This window comes from Sciurus carolinensis, chromosome 12, assembly GCF_902686445.1.
Source record: "Sciurus carolinensis chromosome 12, mSciCar1.2, whole genome shotgun sequence".
Lineage (NCBI taxonomy): Eukaryota > Metazoa > Chordata > Mammalia > Rodentia > Sciuridae > Sciurus > Sciurus carolinensis.
The window spans coordinates 78,703,812-78,725,667 of record NC_062224.1 but is presented as its reverse complement, the minus strand read 5'-3'; the positions used below and the strand labels follow the sequence as shown (position 1 = coordinate 78,725,667).

Below are 21,856 nucleotides of genomic sequence, written 5' to 3'. Positions count from 1 at the left end.
GTGGTAGCAGGAAATTATTAATACCAGTCAGTGACACACAGGAAACCTGCCAACAGCCTTCCCATAAAGTCTTACAGCTTTTCCCAAGTTATTTGTCCTTCCCTCTATTTGGGAAGGCTCAGCCAGGAAAGACAAGATGGGAGTCACCAACTCTAACCAGTATCTCTGGTGGACTACATCTCCCTTGATCCCTAATTTGTCTTTCAAACCTTATAGCTAAATTACTATTATCTCTGACTTCTATTCTAAATTGTACCTATTACCAATTACATTCTCTGAATCTAACTTTAGGGAATTCAGGTCAGAGAAGAGGCAAGACAGTCTCTGGCAAAACTCAACACATTTCACCCAAAACTACCCTTCTGGGACAGAGCTCTCGATTCCAAATGTACTCTTTTACTCCCAACTTCCCCTTCTCTTCACAAGAATAGCTGATTACACTAGAACGTGGACTAAACCACCACCTTACCCTGAGACATAAAAATAAATCAATGAAATCGGTTAGAACTGCACGAAGGTTGTTTTAACTTTTGTTGACCCTGCCTTTCCCTTCTGGAAGTTATCCAAGGACTCTGGGAAGATGGGCTCCAACCCACATACCACACATCTGAGATTACAGTGACTTGTTAAATGAGGTAGCTGTCTCCCTCACAAACGTTACACTTCCACTTCCGCTGCAGGTTCGCGGGCTCAGGGACCCCTTCCGGCTTCCTGCCCGCTGCCGGGAAGGTGGCTAGTTCTCCGCAACCCGCCACAATATTAGAAATCCCGCCAGTGCAAGAACCCTTGCAACCCGCTCCGCTTCAGGCCGGCGAAAACATCCTTTTGCGCACGCGCACCCACTCAAGCCCCGCCCGCTTCACCCCTTTCCGGTGATGTCATCCAGTCCGCTCCAGCTCCTCACGTTAGAACCACTGGCAGGGCATAAGTAGGGGCCGCCTTCGGCACGCCCCTTCCGGCCGGCAGAACCCGCCCCGCCCATATACCAGGAACTGGGAGGGGCGGAAGTGGACTAAAGATGCAGGCACCTGTTCCAACTTGCTGTGAGCAGCTGTCCTTTGCTTCCTGGTGTGCTCTATTTGTGTTATGCAGTCCGATGGCCCGCTTGACTGGGAAGCTAGACAGGACACAGAACACTATCTTCCCTTGTGGAGACAAGTGGAGGGGCCAAGGGGAGGAGGAGAGAAGGGAAAGGGGAAAAACTGGTGAATGATAGTGGCCAAATTATATTGCTGTATTGTGTGCATGTACGAATATGTAACAAGAAATCCCTACCATGTGTACAACCATAATGCACCAGTAAAAATTATGGAAAAGAGAATAAACCTCCTTTGGATCTGGGTAAATCCACGTTTTCTAACAGATGGACTATGTCTCAAGTCCAACAGACGTTTTGCAGAATATCCTTAGTCGTGAGTGGAGCTGTAAGGTTTCTTTTTTTTTTTTTTTTTTTTTTAACTTTTACTTCCCTAAATCAAATTTGATAGGTGAGTTCCAAGGATCAAATATCTCTAGACAGGATGTACTGAATAAATATGTACTAGGCATACTCCTAGGCTTCAAAGGTATTACATTGTACAAAACAGATAAAACCCGCCACCTTCATAGAGCACAAGTCCTAGGAATCCTGTTTGATGATTTCAAATGAGATGTGAAGCTGGGAACTGTGGCATATGCCTATGACTCCAACTATTCAGGAAACTGAGGCAGGAGGACCACAAGTTCAAGGCTAACCTCAGCAACTTTTCCAAACCCTGTCCCCAAATAAAAAGTAAAATGGACTGGGGATGTATCTCAGTGGTGAAGTGCCCCTGGGTTCAATGAGAAGAGAAGATCCAGAGGTTTTTCAATCAGGTTATTACTAAGAAAAAGTTTTATTTGACAGAGATTTGACCCATCCCAAGAAAGGAAACATTTTCTTGAGAAAACCAAAGTATCTGAGGAAATGACCCAAATTTATGGGCAGTAAGATAGAGACAAAGGAGCTGCAGGTGCCTGTGTACTAGAGGTTTACATTCCTGGCTCTATCTTGGTGAAGGACCAGCTTGTAGGGGTTGCCAGCCTAACTGGTTCTTAGCACAGAGGGAATCAGAAGCAGAGACTAGAAAATGATATAACTAGTCCTCTAATTTTAGAATCTTTTTCCTCCTTATATTTATTTTATTTACTCATGGTGGCTAGCAGTAAATCCCAAAAATGGAAGGCTTATTTCGCTCATTCATTTATTATAGCAAAAAATATTTGAGAACACACTGTATCAGACACTGTTCTAAGGCTGACAGCAAAATCCAAGACAATCTTCCCCTTCAACAAGTTTGTAGTCAAGCAGGATGCATGCTTAACAATTACAAGGGACATGATTATTCTGAAAGAGAAAGTTTAGGGTGCTATGGGAACATATAACCAAGGACCTAATTATAGAGGGAACAGACCAACCCAAATCCAGCACTTTCCCTCCCAATTCACTACAGTGGTTTCTTTTCAACTTTGAATTAAACTAGTGTGGTGGGGTACACAGTGAGAAAAAGTGAGAACTGACAGTCTAACTCCCTTCCCAGGCTTAAGCAAGGTGAAGACAAGGCAGTAAAAGATGCTCCAGAGTGAGTGGTGTAACCAGCAGACAGCAGACTGAGTCCCCAATAAATGAAAGACATCTGGTATCTATCAAAACCAGAAAAAGAGGACTGGAGGTGCTGAGAGAAGATCCCAGGATGTATTTTCCCAGGATCCTGAAAAAGATTTAAAACAAGAAACCAGGCTATCTAGTTAAAATCACATAAAACCATTCATCCATCCCTTTGACACATTCATAAACTTTTCATTGCAATCACGTACTAAAAAGTTTGGTCCTTCTTGACACTTCAGAACACTTATTTTCAACATTCTTTACCAGCTCACATCTCTAGCCTCCCATCTAGATAGACATCCTGGCTGTTAGCATTCTACAAAAGAAGGGAAAGGAACCACCCCATATTCAACATTGCCCTCCCAAATTACTTAAAATGGCTATCTTTTTAACTTTTCTTTCCCAGGTAGAGATAAGACAGCCAAACATCAGAACCAAATCTCTCACTTCACCTACTCAACAAAATGACCAAAAAACGCAATGATTTTATTTCTTGCATGATTCCTGGTTTCTAAAAGCCCAACTCTTCCCTGTGAGCACTTGATCTTTACCCAGATTTCTCTTGGTCATGCTTTGAAAAATACCAGATTTCATTAAGTCTCTTAAGGACCCTAAATCAAGGTTTAAGTATTTTAAATAACTACCACTGTCACCTTTGATTAAGTTGAGCTTTTAATTTCTCTAAATAAAGCTAGCACAACTTTTGGTTATTTGAAAAGTAGGAGGTGGTTTAGTTTACTGGTGACACATGGGCTTCCTTACTATGACTTGACACAAATAGACACCAGTATTCAAGTGAACTGGGACCCACAACTAGCGACTACCACCTTGTTTTCTACTAGGTATTGGAGTTTAAATCATGTATAATTTCTTCTTAGAATGGTCAGGGGCTAAGCAAAGATTACTAGGGAAGACAGTTCATGATATAGCTGCAGTGTTCACTCTTCACCTTCATTGATCACACCCAGATACCTGCCCTAGTAAGGAAGATGAGCAGGTTTGTGTTAGGTGAGTCTATTCCAGAAGAGTGCTGCCCAGCCCTTCTTCACCCTGGCCTTAGCACACCCAACATCTCATTTTTTTCCAACACCAAAAATCCAAATGACAGTAAGACTCTTAAAAGTGTCCAAACAAGAACAGGCCCTTTTAGAGTCAGAGGAATATATCCTAGATGGCCAGCTCATTCCCAGGCTTTCCCCAGAAAAGGAAACAAGAAAAAGAGAGTTCCTGCCTCTGAAGTCTACCACTGAGTCACCTGTGCTCATCTCTCACACACACAAGGTGGTATCTGAGTGGTGACAAGGTGAACACCAGACAACCCATTCTTTCACAGAATCCATAGGCTTTCTGTGTCATTAGCTTCCTTTTAGAAGCTCATTTTATGAGCTTTAACTCCACAGGCCAGGTGACTTTCAGACTTTGGCACCCATTTCTATTTAGATATCCAGCTTGGTTCCTAAGCAACCAGTTAGCTCCTCTCCCTCTTACTTCCCCCATCAGGGAGCCAGCTTACTGTACTAGCAGAACAGGTCAAACAGAGCTCAATCCTGGACAGATCAGTGCTTGAGGGAACTTTAATGAAAGCAAGAAAAAAATGTGGTACATGAACAATGCAGGCAGGTTCTGATCCAGGCAGTTTTGCCTTGTACAAGTAGAATACAGTACCTGAGTCAGAGTTTTAAAACTGAACATAATTCTGGGCATCGGTCCAATTCTGATTTATTTACAAGTGATAAATTTGAAGCCCAGAAGTTAAATGACTTGTTCAAGGTCACATTGGAAGCAAAGCTACAGCTAGAACACTGGTGTCCACACTCCCGGACTAAATTTCCTTCTACCATCTGATGTTTTTAAGAAGAAAAGGAAATTTGAGCAGTGACTTTTTTCCATAAATTAAATCAACTTTAAAAGCTAGGTATATTTGAAAAGTCTCAGAATTCTAACATTGTTAAAAGAAAAAGATTTTAAAAGCTGGTTAGATCTAAATATTTTTTTAAATTGAAAAAAAAGAACACCACATATGTACAATGTTGTAAAAAAAGAGAGAGAGAGAGAGAGGGAGGGAGGGAGAAGATGGCATTCATGATTACTGGGAAGGCAGAGCAGGGGGGAGTTGCATGCTGGGAGTGGGCTGCATGGGCTGCCAGCTCTCTTGGGTTTGAAGGATGCGATACAGTTGCTTCAGCTGAGCAACAATGTTATCTTTGATGTCTGGAGTCGAGATCTGCAGGCGAACACTGCCACTGTCAAAGGATCGTGTGAAATCACCAGAAAACATCTCATAGATCATCCGAGCCACCACCGGAATGACCTGTTCAGGACACAAAGCACACAAGTATCCAGTGAGATCAAGGTAATTTTTATCTGTTTGTTTGTTATTGGCACTGGAGATTGAACCCAGGGATCGCACCCCCGCACCTTTTTTTTAAGAGGGTCTTGTTATCTCCAGCCTCAGGTCTCTGACTCTCTGGGATTACAAATGTGTGCTACCATGCCAAACTTGAAAAGGTATTTTTAAATAGCAGGAGGGACCCAAGATTGAAGGAAGAACCAAGAAGTCTCTGGGGAAGTACCTACTGCAATGTCCAGCTATGGATATACCTTCATCTCTCCAGACCATCTGCCAAGTTTCACTGTAGAAGTTGGTTCAGTTGAAAGTAAAGCATTTAAATGTAGCATCACATCACATGCCTAAATAAATGACTGCTTACTTAGCAAGACCAAATGCCATCTATTGCCAGCTTCATTGCACAACCCTGGGCCCAACCCCAAGTGTCCTTGCTGCCACTCCTAGAATAAGGTTACATTCTTAAAAACAACTCAAAAGATTTTTCTAAGAAAAGCTGGCAAGAGTCATATCTTATAAGGTCTCAGTAAGATTCTAACATCATAAGAGAATGAAAAATAAGGTCTTTGCTAAATCAATAACCCATTTTAAGAAACTCACCTTTTCCAGGTTGGTTATACTGCACAAAGCCTGAATCTGCTACCCTATCTTATGGGATAAAAATTCATGCAGGCTGATGGTTGCTTAATCAGGACTCAACTCAAACCTGGGGGCTAAAGCATTGGCAAAAAGAAGAATTATTTTCTTCTTATCTTATCTCCTTGTTTCCTCACCTGAACCAAGATGAGTTTCCTTTCCAGGGGTTTCCCGTCTGGCCATTCTTCCCCAAAGCATAAGTAGATCTCAAATGGTGGCTGCTTCTCTATCTGTCCTTTCTGGTGGGCAATGAGATCTGCAGAAGGTAGAAGAACAAGTTTGATATACTAGGTCAGTCCATAACCATTCAGGAAATACCATCTTTCATGCTGCCCCTTAGCCACTAGCTACATGTGGCAATTAATTTTAAATTAATTAAAAGTCTATAGTCCCATAGCCAGACATAGTGGCACATGCCTGTAATCCCAGCGCTCCACTCTGGAGGCTGAGGCAGGAGGGTCACAAGTTCAAGGTCAACCTCAGCAACTTAGCAAGGCTCTGAGCAACTTAGTGAGAATCTGTCTCAAAATAAAAAATAAAAAAGGGCTGGAAATGTGGCTCAGTGATTAAGTGCCCTTGGGATCCATCTCTGGTACAAAAAAAAATAAATAAATAAGGAAAGGAAATAGTCCCATCACCACCTTAGTCACACTTTCATGCTCAATGGCCACATGTGGCTAGCAGCTACCATACTGGACAACACTAATATAGAATATTCCAATCATTTCAGAGGGTTCTATTGGATGTAGTTGATCTAGTCTTGGGGTTCAAAACACATTGTGAAATTCACATCTTAATTCTCTTCCTAAAATTATCTGTTTCAATTCACCAAATATTCCTCAAAAGCAAATAGTATATATTTTCCTGACTAGGATGAACAAGGCTACCTTCTCAAGTTGAATAAAAGCTAGTAGCATTCAGGGATTTATGACAATACTATCTTCCTCCTGCCACTGAAGGAGCCACAACCAGTCTACAAATAGCTTGCAAGTAAATTGCCTTCTAGTGGATTTCCCTTCCTCATGCCGAGGTCACTTTCATTTTCAGAATCTAGGTTCTCTTCTCCCTGGACCTCCACCAGAAGAAATTTTTGATTAAGATCACTGCTGAGTCAGGAAAGGAGGGAAAATAAAAGAAAGGAAGATAAAACATCCAGAGAGCAGTTCCGATCATCAAACTTCTGGAAAAAACTCACCACTCAAGAACGTTTCCAAACAAAATAGCTTGACCTTCTTTTGTCTCTCAATCAGGTTGGGAGCAACGAGTGATGGGGCACATGGCCCAGACCAGTACACCTTACACTGGCACAGCCTTATGGCATAAATGGCATGACCGCTGACCTCCAGGATCAGTCCTCTGTCCATGACGTCTAGCAGCTTGCTGGTGAACAGCTTCTGCTTCTCATTGGTGATATGTTCTGGACCTGGGAATTTGACCTGCTCCAGACTGACAGGACCAAAGAGCTCCTCCTGGTCAGGCATGGGACCCAGGTCCCCATAAAAGAGCCGACAACCCTGAGGGTTGCTCACTGTCATGGTCTGCCCATATTCCTTCCCACGGTACTGAAACTTGATGTCCAGGTCAGTCACTGCAAGGTGAGAGATGACAATGAGAGTTCTGCTCCACTTCTCTGCCTGTCTATCCCTAATTCATGCAAGTCCATCATTATCAAGCCACCTTTCAAATGGCACTCAGGAAGGCCATTGCCACAGTTATTCTTCCTGAAATAAAGGGAGATGTCAACATATCCCTAGAATATTCACACAAAAGTTTGCCTTGAAACAAAGTGTTTAATGCCTATCTATACTGTCTCTGGTCAATCACCACTCCTAAGGGCTAGAATTTCACCAAAGTGCTGAGTTCTTGGTATCCCATATTCACTGACTGAATCTCCACACCAATAAGCATTGGAAGGACTTAAAAAAGTAAGGTGTCTGGTTTGTGTTTAATTTTTGGCTCATTGTTTAAAGAAGCTAGAAGAACAAAAATAATACCCAACCATCTTTCTGGAAATCACATGTGAGTGTATACTGGATCTGTTCTAATATATCCCAAAAGCACAGTGCACTTCAAAGTAAACTTTTACTGGGTATGTCTTCATTACACCCAATAGGCCTTATCAAAGTTACTTAGCCCCTTGGACAAAATATTTGCTCTCACACCTAAATGTAGTGTGAAAGGGAGATCAGGGTAATGACATAGATGTTTAAGATAAATTTGTACCAAATTCAGAAATACCACTAAAGCCCCCTCAAAATCAAGAACCTCCTTGACCATATCCACGGCCATTAACCTTCCTATCCCACAACTGGTTTTTTTCACAAATCCCCTAGTCAGACTAATAAACTCAGGCCTCCTACCCACCTAAGAGGTGAGTAAACTGGAGGTGTAACCAATCAGAGCACCCCCTTGGGCAACCAGACATGGGGCAATGTTTCTTTTCTTCCCTAGTGACTCATCTGACAGTCAGGAAACAGACACAGGGGCACCTGTGGGGCAGGTAACTACTCTCTACGTTGCAAAGAAATGGAAGCAGAAGGTGCAATAGGAAAGGGATTATTGTAAGAGATGAAGACCCAGAAAGATCAGAGCTCACTTACTTGGGAGAGAGCTGATCCACAGCTCTGGAGAGCTATAGAAGGGCTGAATGGGTGCCTGGGGCACTTCCATCTCCAGAGGTTCTGTTTTGGGCCATACCGCTTCAGGGCTACAGTTGCCCACACTGCAGTTGCCCACACTGCAGTTGCCTACACTAGCTGGTGCCATGGGAGAACCTAGAACAGAAGGATGTGGGTGAGCAGGCAGGGGCAGCACACATGAACATTACCTGCTCTGAGACTCTAAGAACTAACAAGACACAGACAAGAATCAAACACTTAAACATGATCTAGTGTGATCTCCCAGCCCAATTAGTCCCATAACTCACAATACAAGGTAAGATTCCCCAACCCCTGCCTGCTTCCTAATCATATTATTTCCCCCATAAACTCAGTTTTAAAAAACTTATATTTGCCAAAGGTTAACAGAGACAGTGATTTATCTCAGGAAATCGAGGGGGCATTAAATTAGAAAGGGCCTGAGTGTGAGATGCTCTGCAGTAAAGTTTGGTTCCAGCAATTACGTAGAAGCTTGTTGTCTTCCATAAAGTGAACTTAATTAGCCAATTAGCTTCAAGTAAATATTAATGTATAGAAATTCTATTAAAACCAACAAATATTTTTACATGTATAAAATATCTGGAAGACTAAAAAGAACAAAAAAAAAATTAAAAGTATATTTAAAAAAAGGTCTGGAAGGATACTCAAGAACATAGATCTGTCTTCTCCAGGGAAAGAACTGGAAGGTTCAGGAGAGAATAGAACAAAACTTTTCATTGATTATCTTATTGTACAATTATGAATTTTAAACCATGTGAAAGTAATATTTATTCAAATGTACTCAATTAAATCTTTAAAAAGAGTGAAAACCCTAATCCTATGTCCCTGCTACTGTCAAAGTTGGCTTGCTCCAAAGTCTAAGATTTCTCCTCCTAGCCTCACCTCTTAGGCATCTATTCTTCAATAATTCTTCTTCCTCTGCCCCAACAGCTCTGAAATCACAGAGGTTAATGTTTCTTTGACCCTCTTTGTTCAAGTGTAGTTAAATCTATGTATCCAATTCACATTTTTGTTTTTAATATATAATCCACACCTTTCCAAAAAGAATATAAGGCAGCCCAAAACATAAAGACACACATTAACTTTAATAAAATATGAGCAGAAATAGGAAATCAGGATCCTGGAATAACTGGTTTCATCCTTTTAAGGGGTGAGAATAACAGAATAAGTCAGCCAAGAATTTGGGGGAAATCTGCATTTCCAGATGTCCAACTCTTAAAATTTCTCTAAGTGGGAATGTAGCATGTGGCAATACTGACCTAGAAGATTTCCATGAAATTTTTATTTACTCATCACTTGGCTACAAAAATCTAAATGGCAGGATAAATGAAGGGGGGACAGTGGACAGACAACAAGTGTCATTCCTGGTTCTCAAAGATAAAGACCCCCAAATCCTTAAGAAAACATCTTGATATACTGTTTTTTAGGTGGCAGTCATTTCAAGTGACCCATGACATCCACGTGGTACTAAGAATATGGTAAAAAGCTGAACAGGATGTAAATCATTTAGCTCAGAGCACTTCAGTGGACAGATGAAGTAAAGATATTGCAGAAGAACAATTCAACTTGTGTTTGAGTGTATCTTCAGAATGTGTGGGGTTACATAGTGACTTCCCAACCTCTCAACTAATTTTTTCTGGGGAGCTGAATTTCAAAATCCACAAAAGAAAGGTTTCTTGCAGATAAATCCCATCAGAGTCTAGTAACAGCACTATTAAAAATAGCAAGTTTTCCATGATATAGCCTGAGTAGAGTACTCCCTGTGGAGGAAGTGATACAGAATTTAAACCAAAGGAAATAATGGAAGAGTTTTCCTACAATTCATAAAAATGATATCTGTGCTTGCCCTGAAAAAAAATAGGCAGAATTTATAACCACTGATATGTTTGCATATGAGATCTGGAATGAGTTTTGTTTTGTTTTGTTTTTTAATTTCCTTGAATTAGATGTCCTCTATGCCTAGAACCCACTTCATTACACTGAAATAATTGAGCTAGTAGAGTTCCCTTTCCTGTGACTCCTGCTTGCTCACAGACCAGCAGTCTGACCGCAGGGCCCAATGACTGCTCCCAAGGTAGGAGTAGCCAAGGGGTCAGCAGTTTCAAGGCCAAAATCCCTTACATCCTCCTCATCCCTTTGTACCACCCACCAGTCCACTGACCATTGATGTTCAGGAAGGGGAAGGTGTCCTGGATAGGAACATGGTGCTGAGACTGATCAAGTTCATCTTCTTCATCTTCTTCATCCACATCATTATCCTTCTCATCCCAGGGAGCAGACCCTGTAGATCCTACCCATAACACATATGCCCATAGGTGAGTGCTTCAAGTTGAATTGTCATCGCTGCAGTTGACCCACCACCTAAGCTAGGGACTACTAGCACCGAGAGCACAGAGTCTCCTCAGGATTAGCATGCACTCTCAATGCCCTAACTAAAAAAAAAAAAATGGGAACCAATGATATATTAACTCCCAGTTCCAAATATTCCTACAGGTCCTAATACAAGCCCTCTTCTCTTCTCCTATCCAAAAGCTGCATATCCTGTTCCCTTCTCTTAAACATTAATCTCTGCACATTAGCATTGCTACCTCTAGCTTCCTATACACAGGTACCCCTTTTAAGAACTTAAGGACACCAACTCTCCACCCTTCTGAGCTTCATATAAGGCAGAGACTCTTATCTTATGGTGGGGCCTCCCTGGATTCACTGTACTACATGTCTAAATTTTCTGACTCTCATTCTTCAGTAAGCATTGAGTAAATAGGAGTATCAGGTGTTTTTCTCTTAGTAAAAGTATCCTACAAATTAAATGATCACTCATCCAACATTTCTAAAGAACTTAATACCTTTTACATGTCATATCAATTGATTCTTACAATAGTCTTTGAAATAAGCAAGTTGAGATCCCACAATTTAGAGCTGAAGAGGCCCAATGACTTGATTCAAGTCCCACAACAGGTGAAGTGATAAGAGTGAAGTTTAGAACTCAAACCTTCTAGGCTCTAATTCCTCCTCCTACAAAACAACCTGACCTCTCAAGTCCCAAGAGAGGCTATTTTTACAGCAGAACTCTATACTCTGTCTACCTTCTCACGCTCTAACAATGCAGGCAATAACCATTCCCCTATACGAGCAAGAACACATTACTGAATATACACCATTTGCTCTCTGGGGCCTTCCTACAGAAAGGTCTTCATGTTTTACCAGTCTAAAACTGTGAAAATCAGACTGTTTTTGATTTGACTATCTCTTTAAGAGTCAATTCCACAACCTGGCATATGGCCCACCTTCTCCCCAGCACCTTGGACCTTACCTGGGTTAATGATCGAACCCTGGGGCTGAGGGATGTCACAAACTTGATATATCTTCACTGGGTTCATAGGCACCTCCTTGGTACCATCATACATCAGGTTGAATTCCCTGCTCTTATTGAGAGCACAGCGGAGCTGGGCCTTCCATTTAGCTGGGTCAGGGTCATCCACCCCTTCCTGGTACTTCCCCGTTTCTACAGCCCAGGCCTGAGGAACAGGAAACTGCAGTGAGTGCCTACTATTGCCTGGGAGCAGTGCATGCTCACCCCTTCTCATATAGACACACACACACACACACACACCTGGGTGAGTGTCCCACAGTCTTATCCCCATTTTACAGAGATTGCAGCAGGTAACATTGCCCTTAGGACCAGGAGGGGCAGGGTCAAAGGGAAATAAGCTATGTGCAAACACAATCTTTTGAGAGGAGGAACTTTATCTCAAGCCCAGTACCAGCACCTGTCAAGACAACAATGCTAAAATGAAGGGTTGAAAATAATAAAAAGTCTGAGTCAAATCTTTTTTTCTTCTTTCTTTTAACTGTTTTTGTTATGGGTTGCTTATATAGGAATATGTACAACAAAGAGGAGTGGCAGATAAAAAGAATTTGTCTGACTGGTCCCCTCCCTTCAGTCTTTTTTTTTTTTTTTTTTTTTTTTGCGGTACTGGGGATCGAACTCAGGGCCTTGTGCTTGCGAGGCAAACACGCTACCAGCTGAGATTTCTCCCCAGCCCTTTCCTTCAGTCTTTAATCTATGCATAAAGAACTGTAGAAACCCAGTGCCTTTAGGAGGACAGGAAGCACACTATGGGGGATCAGTTTGCCCCACGTGGCCAAGGACTGAAAATGCTAATAAACCCATTCTTCTCATCTTTCCCTATTCCCAAACTCCTACTGCATTGGAAACCTCATGCCACCAGCCACACTGATGGCTGGTGGCATGAGATAAAACCACTTTGACTCCTCCTCTCTGGTTTCAAATAGGGGAACTTGCAGCAGCATCCGTAGATAAGAGAAACAAGGTAGCCTCCCCATTGAGGAAAAGGAAAAAACAGGCTGCTTGGCCTATAGACCAAGTTCCTTAGAAACAAAGCAGGTAGTAGAAACCTATCCAAGTCTCACAGGCAATTAAGTTTCCACTCACTGGATACCCACTCTCCCTGGTTGCTAACATACACTCTGATGTCTAAGCTGTCTTCAGGAGTGTGACATCTTCTGATGCAGAATAAGGAAATGTCATTAGATAAAATCAACATATGAAGCACACATTAACTTTTCAAGCTGAAAGGGCATACCACTTGTGCAAACCCAACATCTCTGTCTCTGGTTCTGAACACAGACTTCTTCCTAAAGCTGAAACTGAATTTTACTACCCTATTCTGGAACTCTTTGATTTCCCTCAATCACGCCCCCTACCGGTAGTCACAAGGAAGATTCTTTCCAGAGCTAATCTAAACCCTCTTCCTTCTCTTCCAATTCAGACTCACTTCCTCTTACCATCTTCTCAGGCTTGGGTTCCTACATCAGTGGCTTAGCAGGAACTAGAGGCTTAACTGCTGCTCCATTTCATCTGATCCCCTAGGTGATTTCAACTTCACTGGTCCCTAGTGTCTGGGAGACACATCTGCAGTTACTTGCTGTACCTGGCTGCTGTCTCCCCATATTTTCCCTTCTGTTTGTTTGATCCTCCACGTTCTTGCTCACTCTGGTCCCACCCAGCCAATTCAGGCTGTGCAGATTTTGGCAGAAGCCTGCGAATTTCTGTGGTTCCCTAAAGCCCTGCCACTCCATGGAGAGCAGCCAGACTAACTCAGAACCACAGCCCCACCTTCCTGCTTACCATACAGCATCCTCCTGGCCTACTCAGATGACACTAAGGATCCATGTCTAATGCAGCAGAGGACTGTACTCTTTTCAAAATCAAGAAAGATGGTCCTATGAAGTAACACGTGGCAATCTTTGTGACTCATAAATATTACTTGTTCAAACCCATCCTGAGTTGTGCTTTAGAGAAATTCTGATCTCTATATAGGTCCATCTGTCTTTCTTTCTTTCTTTCTTTCTTTTTTTTTTTTTTTTTTAAACTGGGTATTGAAAAACCCAGAGGCACTTTACCACTGAGCCACATCCCCAGCCCTTTTTATGTTTAAGTTTGAGACAGGGTCTTGCTAAGTTGCTTAAGGGTCTCACTAAGTTGCTGAGGCTGATCTTAAACTTGCAATCCTCCTGTCTCAGCCTCCTGAATCACTGGGATTACAGGTGTGCACCACTGTACCCAGCCTTTATTTTTCTTTCTAAACTGAAGATAATCTCTATATTTTTATGATGGTTTACAAATCCATTCCAAAACTTTCTTTCACTTAATTCTCACAATAATCCTGCAAGTCAGGTAAGACTGATTTCATACCCAATTTATTACATGGGGAAACTGAAGTCCAGTGAGATTACATGCCTTGCTGAAAGGGCAGTTGATGATAAAATGATTTGAGGCCAGATATTCCAATTCTCCATAAAACTTAGAAAAGGCAGTCTTATAGTAGGAAGGGGGTAGAGGAACGGACTAGAGTTCAAGTCCTGGATCTGTCACATACTGGTTGTGTGATTTTGGCATAATTAGTCAGACCCTCAGAGAGTCAGCTTCTGCATCTACAACATACAGATAATACCTCCCTTATGGGGGTATCATGAGAATTAAATGAGACCATAGACAAAGGCACCCAGTGCATGCCAGTGCCTCCTCTGTGTCTTACCAAAGGTGCATCAGAGCTTGGGCTCTGTGAAAGCACCCTTACTCTTCTCCTGACCTCCCAGGCCCTCCCTCAGCATTCTGCAGACACAGTGATACAAATAAAACCAAACAAACTCCTCAGAGCTTTCCTCAACTCCCTAAACATGCAGATCACCCTCATGAGTGAGGCTTTCGGGAACCAACCTCTTCCCCATGACCAAATGAACACTTCAGTTGTAGATCCAGTTTCAGACCAAGGCCACAAGGGAGGCCAAGGCAGGCCAATCCCCTTCTCAATGCCAACTTCAATAACTGGGGGGGTTTGCAAATGTTTTCTCCAACACTTCTTTATTATTTATATCTACATTAGGAGTGTTCATTTACATTCCTTCTAAGTACCCACAGCCCAGTTTTCTCTCTGCCTCTCCTCTCTACACCTGGCATAACCCAGTCAGGTGGGGACACATCACTAGGAGCTTTCTACTGAGCTCTGACCCCACCTTTTCTGCCATTTCCTGAGCCAGTATCACAAGAAGCTAGGACATCAATCTTGAGGGGCCCACAGTCAGGACTGGATTACACTTTTGCCTTCCAGTTCACAGGGAAAAAAAGGGCAAACTTGCTTCTCTGAGTCTTGGGACTTCAGGAATGAAATCTACTTCTGAGATGGAAGGGAGCGCAGGGAGAAGTTGGTCTGAAGTGGAAGTGCATCTCCTGGAAGTACAACCACAGGGAACCTACTGCCCACCTATTTCTGTCTGAAGTCAAGCTTTGGTTTCACTTCAATTTTGTAAAATGCCATGTGATCAAATCTTGCTTTCAGTTCAATAAAATGACTATCATATCAGAGCTATTTTTTTTTATTTAAGAAAACATAATTAAGCTGTAGCTCAGTTGTGAGAGAGTATGCTTTGCATGTGCAAGGCCCTGGATTCAATTCCAGCACCACAAAAAAATAAAACATATTTAAAGAATTAAATATTTGTACTTAATCACTCTTAAGGAGATGTGTTAAGAAGATGTTAATGTTAACTGTTAAGGAAATGTTAAGAATATGGGCAGGGGCTGGAGTTGTGGCTCAGTGGTAGAGCACTTGCCTGGCCTGTGTGAGACCCTAGGTTCAATACTCAGCACCACATATAAATAAAATAAAAATCCATTGACAACTAAAAAAAATTTTATAAAAATAAAGAAAATGGGCAATATATTCTAATATTAAAAGAATAACTTCCTGAGGGCCCTCTATACCCATCTTACAGGCTATGTGAGGGGCCTGCTGACACACATGTTCTGTCCTGATCTAATAGCCATCCTCAGGCCCAAGCATCTCTTCCTGGCAAGAGCCCTGAAGTGTGGGGAGCCATCCATATCTAGCAGAATCAGACTTGGATGAGCCATGGGATACAGAGGTCTGACTCCCAGGAACTGGCAGTCATGGGAGTGTTTCAGAACTCCGAGGAACAAGTGGCCCTGTATAAAGTGGCTCACTGTCTGAGGATGTGCTAATTCCCTAAGCAAATGGCTTCCCTAACTCTGCCCCAGCCTGTTCCTCACAGAAGAAGCCCCACCTGGTCCGGGCCCCTTTACCTTTGTATTTATACAAAGGTATAATAAAGGTGAAGGTGGGGGTTCTCCATCTTGTTGGAAACCAGATCTGGTATGGCCTGATCTGTCACACCCCCTTCCTTTTGAAAAGAGTATTGGCTCTTGTATATTTATTGATTAGATAAGTTGATTGGTAATTAATTGATTTATTGCCGGCACCACCATCCTCCGACAGTTAACCCTTCCCTCATCCACGTGGGACGTGGCTGAAATCCCCACACTGAAGGAATGAAGAAAAGTGGCTGACCTAAGCACATCAGTACTACCACTTACAGATTAGCTGAACCTACCTAAACTCCACTGGGATATGAATTAAATGCCTTCAACCAATGGGAAAGAGACATACCCCAAGAATTACCATGCCTGCTAAGTTTGGGCACCTCTATCATAAACCTGTTTCATCAGTTTTGGATTTAGTGTATTCCCCGTGCCAAAACAGACAAAGAAAACAAACCAACCCAGGAAGTTCTAAGAAAACTGGAAAAAAAATTCAACTCAGATGGTAAAGAAGTTCTTTACCTTAAAAATGGTATTTTCCTCCTCTTGCTGGGGGCTATGACGTGTGGCATGTTTCCAGGGAATCTGGAAGCGTTTGGAGTCTCTGTGTAGCCAGATAAGTCCAGGGTAGAGACCACTATCCACCTGGGCCACCAGCCAGGGCTTCAGTCGGACTCTGCGGGGATGGAGGGCCATGATCTGGGGGATGGGGGGAGATGAGAAATGGGGAGAGCAGGAGAATTAGGCCAGTCACTGGGAACTTTTCCCAGCTACCATTCCCGTATGCTAGAGCTACGGTTTCACTAGATTACAGCAAAGAAACTAAATAGGGGAATAAACTGTGCCAGGTGGGAAAGAGGTAAAAAGGTTCTTTTGATTCTTATTCCAAAGCCATTTATACTTCATGCTCTAGCCAAATCAGACTTATCATGCAAGTAGATCACATTTCTTCTATTTAAATCCTGAAGCTGAAAAATAAAAAGGTGATGTCATCCCTGCTGGAACAGTCTTTCCTGAAGTACTAAGGGCTTTGGAAAAGAAGGGCAATTGCTCTTTTCAATTTCTCCTCAAGAGAAGGAAAGAAAAAAGTTATGGAAACAGCAAGGCAAGAAGTATATTCTCTTTTCAAATGAAATAACTGAAAATGAGTGGGAATGTTTCAGTAAGAAGTCCACATCATGATGACAGTAGGTGAGGGGGGGCGGGTCCTGGATTCCAAAGTCCTCACTTACATGGGTGAGCAGGCAGTCTGTCCAGGCAGTCTGTTCACGGGGATCTGAAGAGCTGGGTTGAGTTTTCTTTCTCCTGATTGCCCAAAAATTCTGTACCAAAAACAACAACAAAAAAAAAAAAGTGGTCTCTAGGAGAAGGTTCGGGAACAGTAGAGACAAAGTCTCTGAGAACACCTCCCCAAAACTGAGTCTGGTAAAGCTCAAAAGCCCCACAATAATCAAATCCCACAGTTCCTAACTTTAGCCTACAAGAAACAGACACAGGACAAGCCCTGAATGGTTAGCACAGCCTCTTCACCTGGGTCTGTTTATCTCCCCACAGAGGCTGGAGTGAGTCGATTAGTTAGAGGCGCCAGCCTGGGTAAAGTCTGCAGTTGATTCTCATAAAAATACAGGGGCACAACAGATAACATTCGGCAGCAGCCGGCACTCAGCAGAAAACAAAGGCCTGCCTGGATTGGGTGCCCAAAGAAAAAAGCAGTCACTAGAGAATTATTTGCCTGGGATGTTATGTTTGGACTTTTTGGTGGTTTTATTTTACTTTTACTTAAGAAATAGATGCCCGGAAAAAAAAAAAAAAAAAAAAAAAAAAAAAACGTCATTCAACAAATATTTGTTCAACCACTACTGTGTGCCAAGCACTGTGTTGGTTATTACACGAAGCCCAATGTTTTCATTAGATGTCCATTTTTGAGAAAAATCCACATTGGAACTGCTCAAGCCCCACAACATCCTGAAAAGAAGTGACATTCACACCCAGAAAGAGCCCTACCTAGAACACAGTTCTGAAACCACACCAGTTGAGTCGGCTGAAGGCTCCCACTCAGATAAGGGGTGACCCCAATCCCACTTCTATCCCCAATTAGACTCCCAACAAATATGAAGAACCCAAACCCAACTCAGCCTCTGGCACTTTAAGAGCAAGGTAGGAACTGCTCTCATCTGAGCCTTCTGACCCAATTACCAAGTCCTGCAACTGAAACCTTCCCCCGGGGGAGCACTGCTCACAGTGGGCAAGTGAGCTTGGCAAGCAGTGTTCAAGTGCCCCCATTCTTCACCTTGGCACAGGGTGTTTTTAAGGACAGCATGCAAGGCCATTAAACCGTGGAGTACATGTACTCCTTGTAAGCAGGAGGGAATGCATATTCCTCCAAGGGCAAGTTCAACCTTTTCCTCCCCAGTCATAGCCCTACTAAAAGGAGAATGTGGCAAAGGAAGGAAAAAAGAGAATAAGGAAATGGACTGAAAACCAATCAGTCTAGCAAGGAGCTTTTGAGAATTTCCATTGCAATACTGGTAAGTCTGTGTCAGAGCCTATCAGACACATGAAATCCACCTCTTGACTGATCATGGACTTGAAGATCTTATTGTAGTTGATCCATAGCCCATGAAGAAAAAAAAAATGAGGCAATCCAGCCATGATAAGTAGCTGCACCTAGTGATGGGGAAGAAGGAGCAGCCCCCCCATAGAGATCAGTGATGAAGATATAGAGCCTGGGTTCTCAGTGTTCTCCCCAGACGGGACTATACCTAAGCAACCCCACTTCAGTTCATGGGAAAGAGCCCCAGCCTGTCCTCCGTGTACCCTTCCTCCCTCAATGCCAGCCCGCTCCACCTTCTGAAAGTCAGCACGATCTCCCCCACCTGCCATCTGGTAACTAAGACTCTTAAAACAGGTAGAGAGAGAAAACTGAAAACAACCAAAATGCCAAGAGTCGGAAATGGCTGTTTTATATTCAGGCTGCAATAACAAACAGCCATTAATACAAAGTGTCAGAAGAACTTTTATGGAATTTGGGGAAAGGTTTACAATTCAAAGTTGGGAGGGGAGCATCTTACAATACTGATTATCTAGCAGTATTTCCACTTTGTAACAAGATACTATTACACAAGTGCACATACACACAAACATGAAAAAGGGAAACAAATATACCAATGCAACATGATTTTTACAATGGTTACCTTATGATGAATTACGGGTACTTTTTATACTTTCCTACATGATTTACATTTTTCTATAATGACACATTTCAATTTTTTTAACTACCAGTAGTATTTTTTTTAACTACAGGAACATACCATTTCTTACAAAAGATGATAACGATTCTTCATATCTGCATAAGATTTTCAGTTTTACATGTACTTTTACTTAGTGTGACTGATTTTCTCCTCAGGATCCTAGAAGTGGTATTATTCCCATTTTACAGCTGGGTTAACCAAGAAACAGAAAAATTCTGTGCATTATCTGGGCCCCAGAACCAACACTCCTAAGTCAGAGTGAGCTGTATCAAATCTAGCTAGTTACTGCACCCTACATTCCAAGACCCTCCCATCTTCTTCTACACACTAAGAGAACAAACCAAAAACAACAATTCAGCCTCCGCAAAGGACCAACAAAGTGAGTGGGGAGGAGATTGCGTGACACCCATTCTCAAACACACCTAAATCAGAGCTCTCTTTCTAAACATTCTCGCCACTCAAATTTACCCTAATTAAAATCAGCCCTGGTATCTTCATCTGCCATCACAGCAAAATTCAAGGCTTGTATCTCTAACAGGTATTTAGCCATCCAAAAGACAAAGATGCCACCCATCCTCTCCCCTCACAGTGAACATAGAACAGGGACACTTTCATCCTCCCCAGGGCACTAACTGTCCTCTCTCGCACCCTGGTTCCAGGGGGCACGACCTCTATAAAAACTATCAGCGCCACCTTCACAACCCCTGACTAGGCCAGTTTCCAGGGGCACTGCTAGCTCAAAGCCAAGATTTGGTTGTCATTAGTTTTGCTCATAGTAAAATACACCCACATTTCTTGGAGACAGATCTTCAGGGAAGTCCCACTTGTTCCTTTCCTCCTGAATGAAACTAAAATGCTGTCCTGAGTTCCCCAGGCTTCTCTCCATTAGATTTAGCCCTACTTGGGGAAAAATCCTGGGTCTGTATGCATAATTCACCCTTCCTTCTTGCAGGATTAAAATTGGGGGATGACAAAAGGGATGCAGGATATTGGTGGCACAGTCATGTTTTACACACACATCTAACCCTAAACGTCTTCAATTCTTGTTGAAGCAACTTCTCTCTCTCCCTTCCCTGGCTTTCACTCTCGACATCCACCAAGAGAACAGGGTAGGAGCCATAAAGTAGGCTCCCTATAAAGAGTGGCACCCCAGGCCTCCTTTCCAGTCAGGCTTTGGAGACTTTCCCCATTTCTCCACACCTGCCTCCAGCCCCTTCAGGCAGAGGGCCTCACCCCCGAGCGGCCACACCTAGCGCCACCCTCCCCAACACCTAGTTTGGCTACTTGGAAATCCAAGGGTGTCTCCCAGGCCCAGGGCAGAGGCCTGACTGTGCTAAACAAACGCAGGGAAGGAAAACAAACCGGCCAAAGTTCCAGGTCGCCCTGATTCCCAATTTCCCAAAACACCCACCAGGACCGAGGGCCGGCGCGCCTGGGAAGTTCCCTCTGGGACACAGGGGCCAGTGACCAAGTTAGTTAAGACAGAAGGGGAGTGGAGGGTGGGGGCACCTTGGCGCGATCCGATGGTGAGGTGAGTGGGTGGGGGCCAAGGGCAGCGAATTCCATTTCCGCGGGAGGGAATGGACTTCAGTGTGAAGCCAGGAGGGGACGCAGCGCTGCGGAACTAGGACCCCAAAGCTACCTGGAGGAGGGCAACCGGCACTCAGCCCCAGTGGGTAGCAAAGCAGGCTCTCCCACCCACACAAACTCCGTAGTGGAACCCTTCTCCACCCACCGACGTGTCTCCCCTCGCTCTGGGATCTCCAGAAGTTGGCGTCCCCACCTTTCCTCAGTTGGCTACCCGACGCTGACGGCCCTCCGAATCAAATCCGCAGCTAAGATCACCCGTAGCCACCGTGCCTCTCGACGGCTTGGCCCAGTGGCACCTGGCTCTGCGCAAGTGGGGACTGCGGATTCTTCTCAGAGTCGCGCACCAGCCCTTACCTGCCCAGCCCAGGTGCGCTGAGCTCACGTCAGCGCCTCGCCCCAGAACGCCACAGCCCCCTCCGCCGTCGGGCACGCCTTCCAGGTGTGGCCACGCCCTCCGGCGTTCGGGATTGGCAGCGTGCGAGAAATATGATACCTGAGTTCCTGGGCTGTCCACCCCGCCCAGCCTCTTCCCCAGCCCACTCCCAGCTTCTAACCTGGGCTAAGAAAAGTCCCAGATGTAGGCCTCGCCTTTATGCCTCCGGGCTGGTGGTCCTGGGAACTGGAAGCCACTGGGAGGTCAAATCTAAGTTGAGAGGGTGCCTCCCCACCTTCATGCCCCATAATTACCCAGAAGTATGCAGACAGTTAAGCACAAATAGGGTTTAGAGATTGGCCCTACTACCCGTGGAGTTGACTATGGGGAAGGGACTCTGATACTAGGCCCTGTCCTGTGCCTTCCAGACTGGAATTCTGCCTTTACTGTCTGCCTCTTAACGTGTGACCCTGGATAAGTTAGTTTCTTGGTTTCAGTTTCCTCATAGTCAATTAAATAATAATTCCTGCCTTTTCTAATCACTATCAGAAAATGATTAAAAACATAACCTCTGGAGCCAACTATTGGGGTTCCAGCCCCAACTCCATCAGGTACTACAGATTCTCGAAAGTTTCTGAAGTTCTCTGGGTCTCAATTTCTTAGCTGTAGAATGAGGTTAGTAATCCTCCCCATAAGGATGTTGTGGGGATTCAACAAATCACTGCATATAAAGT

The 21,856-nt window shown here is 43.5% G+C and overlaps 2 protein-coding genes across 8 annotated transcripts in view; both read right to left on the bottom strand.

The window, feature by feature from the left end:
• C12H1orf74 (chromosome 12 C1orf74 homolog) overlaps positions 1–1,235 on the bottom strand; it is a 123,611-nt gene extending 122,376 nt beyond the window's left edge. For 2 of the 5 annotated variants that reach the window (XR_007104413.1, XM_047521134.1), the window contains exon 1: positions 601–802. The gene's annotated coding sequence lies outside the window, so the exon portion shown is untranslated. The other 3 variants (XR_007104415.1, XR_007104414.1, XR_007104416.1) reach the window with 3 other exon arrangements.
• A 2,947-nt stretch (positions 1,236–4,182) lies between these two features.
• Irf6 (interferon regulatory factor 6) lies at positions 4,183–21,127 on the bottom strand. 3 transcript variants are annotated; one of them, XM_047521164.1, is made up of 9 exons: positions 21,104–21,127; positions 17,141–17,230; positions 16,431–16,607; positions 11,580–11,784; positions 10,428–10,556; positions 8,210–8,383; positions 6,805–7,197; positions 5,747–5,865; positions 4,183–4,937 (listed from the first exon to the last, which is right to left on the bottom strand). In XM_047521164.1, exons 3-9 carry the CDS (start codon positions 16,602–16,604, stop codon positions 4,713–4,715), a joined length of 1,419 nt encoding a protein of 472 aa, XP_047377120.1. In that variant the 5' UTR covers positions 16,605–16,607; positions 17,141–17,230; positions 21,104–21,127; the 3' UTR covers positions 4,183–4,712. The 3 variants fall into 3 exon arrangements, with proteins under 3 accessions (XP_047377120.1, XP_047377119.1, XP_047377118.1); XM_047521163.1 differs by lacking the exon at positions 21,104–21,127 and adding an exon at positions 20,895–21,097; XM_047521162.1 differs by lacking the exon at positions 21,104–21,127 and adding an exon at positions 20,943–21,097.
• Between the last annotated feature and the right edge of the window lie 729 nt (positions 21,128–21,856).